General features: G+C 33.0%; 1 protein-coding gene across 1 annotated transcript; it reads left to right on the top strand.

The window, feature by feature from the left end:
* Nucleotides 1-715: 715 nt before the first annotated feature.
* On the top strand, nt 716-3,579 carry LOC145042714 (adenine phosphoribosyltransferase 5-like). The gene is made up of 7 exons (XM_078991179.1): nt 716-906; nt 986-1,096; nt 2,305-2,397; nt 2,920-3,069; nt 3,156-3,214; nt 3,277-3,339; nt 3,426-3,579. Exons 1-7 carry the CDS (start codon nt 816-818, stop codon nt 3,438-3,440), a joined length of 582 nt encoding a protein of 193 aa, XP_078847305.1. The 5' UTR covers nt 716-815; the 3' UTR covers nt 3,441-3,579.
* Nucleotides 3,580-11,998: the final 8,419 nt, after the last annotated feature.

The following is an 11,998-nucleotide window of genomic DNA, read 5'->3' as shown; positions in this document are numbered from 1 at the left end:
TAATTATTATTATTAAAATTTTGGTGTTGAAAAATCATTTTATTTAAAGTTCTGTTTATTTCAGCAGTCTGCAGACGTTAAAAAACAAACAGTCTTCTTATTGCAGACTGAAGACGTTTGGTCCATCTCTTCTGCTGCAGAGGCTTGCAGATGTGGCCCGCAAACTGCAGACATTTTGACTTCAGAAAAACAAACAACACCTAAGAGTGTGTTCGTATGTAGTTTTTGATAACCTTTAATTTTAGCTTTTAGAAAAAACTCAAAAAAATAAAATTTTCTTTTAGCATGTTTCTAGTTTTTAGTTAAACAAAAAGTTTAAATCCAAAAATCATTTCAGGTAACATTTAATAAAAAAAACCCTTTTATAATTTTATAAAATTGACTTAATTATCATTTTCTAAAATCAATGATATTTTTTAGATAAGTTTTTTTATATAAATATTATATGTTTTAAAAACTTTAAGTATTTTTGTCAAACCTTTATATACGCTATAGTTTTTAGATGTTAGCTACCAAATATTTTTACCAAACACCCTCTATTCAAATCAAATTTTTTTACATACAATTTTATTTGATAGTTTAATGATTTTTTTTTCTTTTGAATCTTTAACATCAAAGTACAAACACATTTTCACAAAATCCATTGAAATTAATAATTATTTTATAATAATTTGGTTGAGAAGAAAGTACATGTTTAATTCGGTTATAAATAAGCGCACACAGGACATGCTTAGATAAGGAAGTGACTAACTGTTCCATTTTTCACTCGCCCCCTTCCGACCATTTTCACCGGAAAATTCTCTATTTACAGAGACATGTTTGCAGAAGAAAATGGCTTACATGGAGACCCAAGGATAAAGGCCATTTCAGATGCCATAAGAGTCGTTCCTCACTTCCCTAAACCAGGTATTTTGCCTTGTTTTTTCACTCAGGCTTTTCGTCGAACAGGTTGTGGTCTAATTCGTCAACTCCTTCTTTTCTTCAGGGATAATGTTTCAAGATATCACAACGCTGCTGTTAGATCAAAAGGCGTTCAAATACACCATTGATATCTTTGTCGATCGTTACAGAGATAAGAAAATTTCAGTTGTTGCTGGTATTACTTCTGTTCACTCCTTCTCTTATAAGCTTTCATGCATAGATTCTCTGTTAAACATGTGCTTCTTCCTTGTTTGGTTTCTCTGCAAAATTTAGGGAAAGGAATATGATACTCCACCAGTTTATCTTATTCTATTTGCATGAGTAGATCAGTGTGTCAGTTTGTGAGTATTTTATTTTATGATTTTTGAATTCTTTTTTGATGATTTGGTTTCTGCAACGACTATTATCCCAAAACATTTTTCCTTTCGATAAAATGTTCTGTGAAAGAGGGAAAATACATGCTCTGATTGCTGAAATTAGGGTTCTTAACATTTAGGAATTTTGTGGACCAATTTTGTTGTTTCTCAGGTCGATATCTTACAAGATGTTCATCTTTTCAAGAACACTGTTAAATCCAACCTTGTGGCAACGATTTAACCTTTTCTGGATAATAAATAAAATAAAAATAATAGAATATTTCATGTTTGATCTTTGACCTTGTGGTCAAATCAATTAAATCAATTAAAACTTATCCAATCTGCCCCAAGATCCTAACTTTTTTTTCCCCTTGTGTATTTTTTGGTTTAAAGATTATTACAAAGAATGTAAATTTTTGTTATTTGAGGGTTTAAATTTTACAGGGGGTCTATTATGTAAAATTTTCTTTTTCTCAACAATAAAATTTAACCTATTTTGGCTTGATATTGTAGAGACAAAATATGATTAACATTATATAAAGTACATTTTGTAGCTCTTTTTATTATCTATTGTTCCTATTCATTTCCCCCCCTTAGATTTTTTAAGAATGAATGATGTAATATGTGGACCCCATAACATATCACATGGATTGTTCTTATCTAATCTGAAATTAACATATCAATATTAAATTCTGTCATTAAGCGTTGATTAAATATTAATGACATTTTTATAAAAAAGTGACAACTAACCTTGTTAGTTAGCTAGATTTTTTAGAGACAAAACTTAGCAATATCAATTACATCAATCACGACTAATCTATTAATTCATTATTGATTGATGACAAAACATATTTGTAAAGTATAATCTCGTCTGAATTTATTAAGTTATGGCCTCACAAATGAAAGCTCTGTTTATATATATTTACTCTTTGATACAATCAATTTTTATATGGTTTTTATTTGCAACTATTATTTTGAATAGCGATTAAAGAAAATTCTATAATATAATAATAATAATAATATATAGGAGTGGAAGCTAGAGGATTTATATTTGGCCCTCCAATTGCATTGGCTATTGGTGCTAAATTCGTTCCATTACGCAAACCAAAAAAATTGCCAGGTATGCATTAAATCTTTTAGATTTTTTTTTTCAATATTATAACTTGACACCAATAATTCATCTATTATTTTCTTATACAAGATCGGTTTCTTATATATATATTATTATAAAGTTGTTAACTTTAGGGAAAATCTTGCCTTTTGCCCCTTGGTTCAAGGGTGATATTTTTGCCAAAAATGTATGGAAATTTGTGGTCCCCATAATTTAACTTTTTCCCTTTTCTATAAAACTAAAAATTATTTTTTTTGACAAATCATTTTCAATAAATCAATATTGATCTCATTTCGAAGAAGACATCTATTTTAATTTTAAATGAGTATTTCCTTACAAATAATTTTATATGTATTTGATTATAAATTATAATAAAAAATTATAAATCGTACCTCCTAAATTTAAAACAATCTTATATGTAAACCTAGTACTCTAGTATAAGTGGGACCCATTTTTTTTTTTTTAATGAAACGGAATCTATGTACCTGATTTACATCTGTCAGATATAATCTAACCCGCATTGAATTTCAGGTGAAGTTATATCTGAAGCATATGTGCTCGAGTACGGTACGGATTGTCTAGAGATGCATGTCGGGGCGGTGCAGCCAGGGGAAAGCGTGTTGATTGTAGACGATCTGGTGGCCACAGGTGGGACCCTCTCGGCAGCCATAAGGCTTTTAGGTATACATTTTTTATATTCAAAATAGCATCTTACTTTTACTTTATCACAATAATAAAACACATTTTCAACATGTTTTTTTTTCTAGAACGTGTTGGAGCCGAGGTTGTTGAATGTGCATGTGTAATTGGATTACCACAAGTGAAGGTAATAAAATTTATTTTTTATATTCTTTTGTTCCACTTGAATTTAAAGTTATGTGCCAACAGGGTAATTGGAGGCTAAATGGCGTACCAATGTATGTTCTCGTGGAGCCTCGTCTAACCGACTTGGTACTTTTTTTTTTTTTAATTTAATAATGACCAAATTACACTTGAGTGTTTTTTTTTTTTTAAATGCTTGAATGTTATTTAAACAGGAATGTAGCTTGTGAGAGATGTTGAAGAAAATATTATTGGGAAAGCTTTTGGGGTTTTGGAGTAGTGGGGATTTGTTGGGGAGTCTTGAGGGCTTAAAACATGACTGGAGCTTTTCAGAAGAATTGGTTTTGTGGGGAGATGGTGGCATTGGTGTAATTGTTAGGGTTTTTTTTTTGGGGGGTTATTAGGGATTTTACCCGTTGGAAGATTAGCTTTATGGGTGCATTTTGTAGGTGGATACATTACTTTAATTGGATTCAGAAGTTGGATTATGAATATATGGTTTAGTGATTTCTTCATGAATCATCATTGGTTTTAATTCAATTCACAACTTTTTCTTCCATCATAAAAAATAAATACCACAAAAGACTAATAATGATTCATGCATTTTACCTCGTAATCAAACCTCGTGAGTATAAATCGCTTCGCAAATTTTGTTGTACTATTGTTTTAACTACTAACAATAATTGCGCACACATGGGGAATGATACTGCGATTGCTACCTTGTGGGAAAAATTAACCTTAAGTTGCACGTTGGTGTGTTGGCCCCATTTTTTACCCAATAATCTATGGACTTTAAATACTCATTGAAATAATCTTTGAAAGGCTGTAAATCTTCCACGATTTTCTCGTTACGACCTATTGAAAACATGCTATTATTAATATTCCAAATTCATGTGTTCCAATCCATTGCACCGGTCGCCCAATGACTATTGTTGTAGTTAATGAGAAGTAAAACATGTATAATAATATGAACATTATATTAAAAGATTCTAAATTACAAATAATTTCAGGTTTATATAAAAAAAAAAGTACTTGCCAAATCAATATTACCCTAGACGTGGACCCATTACCAATTAGGATTTATGTATCATAGCGATAGAAAGACATTAAAACAAATGAGAATAATCGTCCGGAGTCTCGTATCTAATAGTAAAATATTCCACAAATCAATATATTGGTGATAAAGGGGTAAATTTTAAGGAGCCATTTACTCAATTGTTTTTGTCTAATTGGTGCAATTGCATCCAAAATCTGATCTGAGAGATATGTAACTCTTTTATTATGGTCTCGACGCTTTCATTTGATCATAAATACAAGTGGGAGTAATGTTATATTTTCTAGCACAAATGAGCTTAAAGGGACATTTTCTCGAGCTATCTTCTTTGTCAGTCCTTCTTCCTTCTCAGAAACACCATTAGAATGGAGCTTTCTACCAACCAATCAGCAAACAACTCGACTTTGTTTAATGTAGGTTGTAGTCGTGGATGTTTGCTAACAGCCTAGTAAATGAATGCAAAATTGTTTATTAACTTTAAATAGTATACTAATATATAATTAAACTCAATATACCCAGTACGGAACTACAAAGGAAAGACATGCCTCCTAGATAAATTAAAGCAAAGGTCGATATAACTACAAAGGAAAAACATGTCTCCTAGATAAATTAAAGAAAAGGTTAACATTGTATGACCTTGTCATGAAGTGATTAGTATGTCTTGCAAACTCAACATATACTTTGACAAACTTATCCCATATCTAAATATGTAAAGTCATAAAATGACAAACATTAACAAATCTAAATATCATTGTAATGAACTTTATAAGTAAGTTGATAGTTTACCTTGAAAATATTCTGTGGATACTATACTTGTAATCATTCTCTTGTGAGTGTGTGTGTGTGTGTGTATATATATATATATATATATATATATATATATATATATATATATATATATATGGGTAAAGTGAATATACCTAACAACCTTATATAAGCTTAGGTACCTAACTTCATAATACTACATCGGTTTGTATCATATTTACAATGTAATTGCCTTTGGTTCTTAAATTTCAACCCCATAATGTGATTACTTCCAAAATCTTTTGACTTTCACCAATATCTTTCGTTTACATCACGTCTTTCTATCGAATACCACCTGATGGGCTTCATATCCTAGCGCTACAAATGAAAGGATGTAGGAGAAATATAATGATGAATTTCCAAATTTTTTTGAAATAAATCAAGTTTAGGGATGAAGTTTAAGAACCTTGGATGATTGCAATGAAAATTTAATGCAAAATAATGTAGTTTGATGATGTTAGGTACATAAGCTTATATAAAGTTGTTAAGTATATTCACTTTACCCTATATATATATATATATATATATATATATATATATATATATATATATATATATATATATATCTCGTAGAATCTTTGAGACCTTTAGTTTTACCTTTGCGGCCCATAGGGTTTGTTTAGTGAACCTTATGATCATTTTGATTTACCTTTTAGTGAATAACTTTTACTTTATTTGGTTTATAAGCGTGGGTATTTTTAACTATTTTACCCTTTTTAATGTTGTGTATTTACTTAAACACAAAGCAATTAATCTCTATTGGTCCAGTATCTTATCTTAAATAAATAATTATTGTTTGATCGGAGTAAAAAAATTATAAACAGTTTTTAAAATTGTTTATTAAATTGTGAATTGCTTATTTTTGTAAAACGGAGAAAATAAATAAATAAATAAAAATAGTTAAATACAAATGTGACCTACAGCTTATTACGAAAGCCCGGTAAAGGCCCAAGTCCAGTTATCATAGTGCCCAGTTTTGTAAGTTATCTCTAGGCTGTAGAGATGACCATCGATATAAATTGTGAATACAATCGTTCTCGTGTCATGAGAGAATTAAAAACACACAAAGTACGAAAAATTTATTGTTCCTTTATTCAAACAATATGCATAAAATGGTGTAGTTGAGCCAATTTAACGTGAACATTTCATATGATAATGATAGAAACTACTTTTTGTTGCAATTCTTTACTATGTTGTTTAGCAGTGTTACTATGGTTATACTAATATTATTTGTGTATTTCTCTATATAAAATAATTTATCAACAAGTCAAAATAATTGGGAAATAATATCATAATCATAACAACCAGATTTTGTTTGAACGCTTTATTAAAACAAAAAAGACCAACAGGAACTGGCCCATACAACCTGAGAAAGTAAAAGTACAAGATGCAACGTTTATGTTGGATTATTTACTGCCATATTGTAAAGAGTAAAGTAACCATACGATTTCTAGAAATAAATCGTTTAAAGTGAAATTATCGTATTCAGGTAACTTAAATTGTATCAGTAGGTATGATATGATAGGGCTATGGAATATTTTCGTAGTTGTCGAGTGTTTGAAAAATTGTAGGTTTTGTTTGGGATTTTATCGTAGGCTTCTTAACGAACTCTTATATTAATGCGCTTTTCATGTAACACAGAGTTCTTAGATAACTTGATGGTGGAAGTGTTGTCACTTTTATGACAATGCTCTTATTGATCTCCAAACCCAGTTCTTCAAGTACTCTTCTAACCTAAATTGCTTGATAGGCACATGTTGCATCTGTAACATATTATGCTTTAGTGGAAGATAAAGTAACAATATATTGCTTATTTAATGATCAACCCACAACTCCATTGTCCCATAGGAACACATAATCAGATGTATCTTATATCGATATATCCTGCAAAATCGTTGTCCTTGAACTCTTTCATTGATCCTTATCCTGTTACTTTTATACCAAATCTCAAAGTCAAGTGTGCCAATTACATACCTCAACACCCTCTTTGTTGCTACATAATGTACTTCAGTGGGTTTAGCCATGAATCTACTTATTAAGTTCACCAAAAATTGTATATTCGACTTAGTAGTGGTGATGTACACAAGACTTCCTATGATTTGCTTAAAAAGAGTCTCGTCAATTCTTTCTCCTTCATCAGATTTCAACTTGCGCCCTAGAACTAATGGGTTAATCGCAACATTGAAATCCACCATCTTGAACCTTTTAACTATCTCAATAGCATGTTGGGAAATATGTATGTCATGAGTGGGTTGTAATACTTCAATACCGAGAAAAACCTCATCTTACGTACATCAGAATGTTATTGGTATAATTTTTTCATGAAACAAGTCTCTCTCTCAATAAACCGTATAAACAGAGTACAAATACAGAATAGGCTATATTGAAAATACAACGGGCTTAATATGTTGAATACAATACATATATAGAAATACAACTATACGCTAACATCCCCATGCAGTTTGAATGGGGTCATGAGACCAAATGTTCAAACTGGATCTAAAGTCAAGGAACAAAGGAGTCAAAAGACATTTTGTGAATATATCAGCATACTGAGAGGATGAAGGAACATGAAGAACCTAGATTTGACACGTAGCCACGTGTTCACAAACAAAATGAATATCAATCTAAATGTGTTTGGTGCGATGATGTTGAACTAGATTGTCTGTCATATAAACCGCACTAACATTGTTGCAATAAAAAGTTGTGGCTTTGTCTGGAGGCCAATGCAATCCAAGACGTCTCGGCTACCGCATTCGCAACACCACGGTACTCAACTTCAGTAAAAGACTTGGAGACGTTGGCCTGTCTATTGGATATCAATCTCAATATGCTCAGCTCATGAAGAAGATCACGAACAAAATGAATATCAATCTCAATGTGTTTGGTGTGATGATTTTGAACTGGATTGCCTGTCATATAAACCGCACTAACATTGTTGCAATAAAAAGTTTTGGCTTTGTCTGGAGGCCGATGCAACTCATGAAGAAGATTACGAATCCAAGACGTCTCGGCTACTGCATTCGCAACACCACGGTACTCAACTTCAGTAAAAGACTGGGAGGCGTTGGTCTGTCTCTTGGATGGCCAAGAGATAAGGTTAGAGATGAGGAAGATACAAAAAATAGATGTAGAGCATCTAGTGGTAGGACATTCGTATCAGAATAAGTAATCAACCCTTGAGAAAGGGTTGTAACGCCCGTAGATCCGGGCTAGTCAATTTAGAGGTAATAGGGGTCGAAAATGACTTTTCTACAAAAGATTATTTAGAATAAATAATCTTAACCAAGTTGTATAATATATCACAAGGTTTCCGTACATATAAAAAGCGTCAAAATCCGAGTTATAACGAAGAAGTTATGACCCGTCAAAGTTTCACGACGGAACCATCATGACACCGGGAAGCGTAAATAGTGATTTTATGATGGAGAACTTTTTAACCTTAGTGATCTAAAGGAATGTCGTAGAATATGTTAAACCGAGAAAATCCATAAAAAGAACGCCCAAATCTGACTTCGTATGAATAAGTTATGATTTTTCTAAGATTCGGCTTAGCAGTGCACGACCCGAAACTCGAGTTTTAGTTTGAGCGGTTTTTGGCTTACGTGAATTAAATGAGAGTTGAAGACTCATTAATAGTAACTTAACAGTAAAAAGACATACAAAAACAGAGTCTGTATGAAGGAGTTACGAATTCTTCGCGATCATTTAATAGTCTAAACGCCTCGTACTGTTAAATTTAATATCGGTGGAGAATTAGCCGACAGAGTCAAAATGAAAGTTGTAGATATTATTTTTACCTACGCGTGGATATAAAGAACATCAAAAACGGAGGTCGTATGTGAAAGTTACGGATTTTAGAAGTCGGAAGTGTGTTGTGCGAAAATGGGTTATGTGACACAATCTTGGCCATTACTTTCTCCCCAAGTCTTGCCACTAGATGGTGACATTTGGTACTAAGTTCAACCATTTTCACCCTATAAATAAAACTCTCCCACCTTCATTTTCTTCACACATTTCTCATTCTTTCTTCGCTTTACTCTCTCTTTCTCTCTCTCTCTCTCTCTCTCTCTCTCTCTCTCTCTCTCTCTCTAGAACCTCTCTAGCCCTGAAACCCTCCGAAAAGCCTAAGAAACCTCCCTAACACGAGGCGGAAGCCCCTGAGTGCTCCACGGCTCCGAGAAGAAGAGCTTTTCTGCACGAGAATGCTGCTCCAAGCAAAGTATGGTTTTCTATAAAACCCGCTGTAAGTGAGCTACGCCTACGCTATTTTTAATATAGCTTTTATTTAATTATATTAACGTTATTATGAACATATAATAAGTAATTGGGCAATTATTATGGGTTATATAAGTATTATTTAACGGTTATATAATAGTAATAATAGCTCGACGATTAATTAGTCTCGGTGAATAATAGACTAAACTCTAGTGGTAATAATACTAGGTTTCGTCAAAGGAAATTATTTTTTTTCAAGAAGTGAAGCGCTGTCTGAGTTCGGAATCATCACCTTTTCAAGTGAGTGCATAGTTACTTTCATCTTACACATAAGTATGAAGTATTTTATATAAATTACGTGCTATGTGTGCATATTATCTGAGTACTTGTTGTTTATGCTAAATGAACGATTTTATACATGTTTTAAATGATTTAAACTGTATATGTATTTTATATCTACGATAATGTTGGGGTAAACATGGGTAGATATAATAGATGGAATATGAGTTGAGAGGTGTTATAGACCACGAGATGAGGGTGAGAGGTAGACGATGTGAGAAGCCTTTTTCCCAAATGATGGCCCCGTCATTCAGCAGAGTATGGATGACAACCACGGACTATTCTAGACAGTCCAGTGGAACACTAGCAGACTCGCAACCTGTAGGTGTTGTGAACGATGTGTTCACCCGGTGTACTCTAAACCTTGGTGATCATACAAACTTGATGCCTAAACCCTGGTGATCATGCAGACTTGATGCCTAAACCCTGGTGATCATGCAGACTTGATGCCTAAACCTTGGTGATCATGCAGACTTGATGCATAAACCCTGGCGACTATGCAGACTTAGTGCCCGTTGTGTAAACCGTGGCAACGATGGACTTTGTGTCGATTCCTTAGGATGATCCTTAGGAATGAATGAACGAGGAATACCTGATTCTTAGGGTAGATCCTTAAAATTAAAGAAGATAATGGGGATGGGTAATTAGGTTGATTGTTTGATTGTTTAAACATAATAATTATATTATTGTGGGTTGAAAACCTTATGTACTCACCAGGTTTCCCAACCTGACCCACTCGGTTTATTTATATCACAGGTGTTGATATGAAGTCACATTACACTGAAAGATTAAAGAGATGTAGATTACTAGTGTAAATAAATGTAAGTTCTGTTTATGCTTATGTTTCTGTATTGACGATGACATCACAAACGTTTTAAAATGAATAAAATACGTTTATTCGAAAATATTTTGATAACGTATTTATCGTATTTTTCTGGGAACAAATTCCGCACCATTTTTATGAAAAGTACTCTGATTTTTATAAAGCATAAACAAAATCGGTCTTTTCTGGCCGTGAAAATGGGGATGTCACAGGGTCGAATATAATTGAAGGTTGTGAATATCTAACACGCGATGGTATCGAAGAATGCACTTTAACGCATTAAAATGAAGTTCTCATGGGTCATAAATATGAAGATACATTTCTTGAATTGCATAGGTGATGTTGGGTCTCGTGAACGTCATGTACTGAAGAGCACCTACGAGGATGCAGTCTAAAGTACTGTAAGAAATCGGAGGACCGGTGTCTCAAATTTTCACGAATATGTCAGCAAGAGTACGAGCAGGCTTACAGTTTAACATTTTGGCTCATTCCAGTATCTCTAAAACATACTTCTGTTGAGATAAGAACATACCTTGTAAGTCTCGTGTGGAACCTATACCAAGGAAATAACTGAATTCACCAATATCAGTCCTGACAAATTCACTAGCTAAGGTGGTGGTGATGCACTGCAATAACTTTGTGGATGAGTATATCATATGTTGACGAGGAAGCTTTTGGGCATTGTCTGATTAAACCCAATTGGAAAAAGTTGTTGGTAGGCTGACTGAGGAGCTGGAAGAAGGCCGACTTGGTTGACATTGGGCCAGGCAGTAGAGAATTATTGGTGAGCTTCCCCGAACGACAGAGGGACCCACCCCGAAGGAGACCATACACATTAAGTTGATGTTGTCGTCCTCCTTGACCACCTCCAAAGGAATAACTTCTACCCCCATGTAATGATCAACCACCTGAGCGACCGCCACCCCAGTAATATTCACCACTACTACCACCTACTTTGTGGCGATTTTGTTGAGAGGAGCCAATGTCCTACCCCATTATTGATAATACCCACTCCAATTGGCCCCACCCTTATTAATACATGCATAAATTATTGTTAGCATAAGCAGAGAACAAACACATTCGCACCACCAAGTAGCAACCTTCCCAACCTAGATAAAAATAACACACCTATTACACAAATTGAGGATAGATGCACCTTGCTGATAAAGACTTTGAATTTATTTATTAAAGGTGAAGAGTTCAAATCTAGTCGACCTCCGTTGTTCTCTTTTTTCCTCGATTTTTTGATTAGAGGCAATACGTTGATGTGATTCTATATCTAAAGAGAAAAACAATATTACAATAAAATTGTGAAAAAAAAAATTGTTTTTACGACTTTTGTGGCATTTTTCCAAAATGAAAGACATAAATTATATTATACTATATATTAAATACAAATGAGCTTATGAATAGTGAACTTTATAAATTTTAAATTTTTATCATAAATCTTTTCAATTGGCACATTTACTCCCTATAATTTGTAATTTATAGAAAATGTCATTGAGTTTTTCTTTTTAATAGTAAAACTCCATATGTTTAATATTTTTATA

This window comes from Lactuca saligna, chromosome 4, assembly GCF_052625555.1.
Source record: "Lactuca saligna cultivar CGN05327 chromosome 4, ASM5262555v1, whole genome shotgun sequence".
In the NCBI taxonomy this organism is placed as follows: Eukaryota; Viridiplantae; Streptophyta; class Magnoliopsida; order Asterales; family Asteraceae; genus Lactuca; species Lactuca saligna.
Note: the sequence above shows the minus strand (reverse complement) of the source record. Positions and strands in the feature narration are given on the sequence as shown.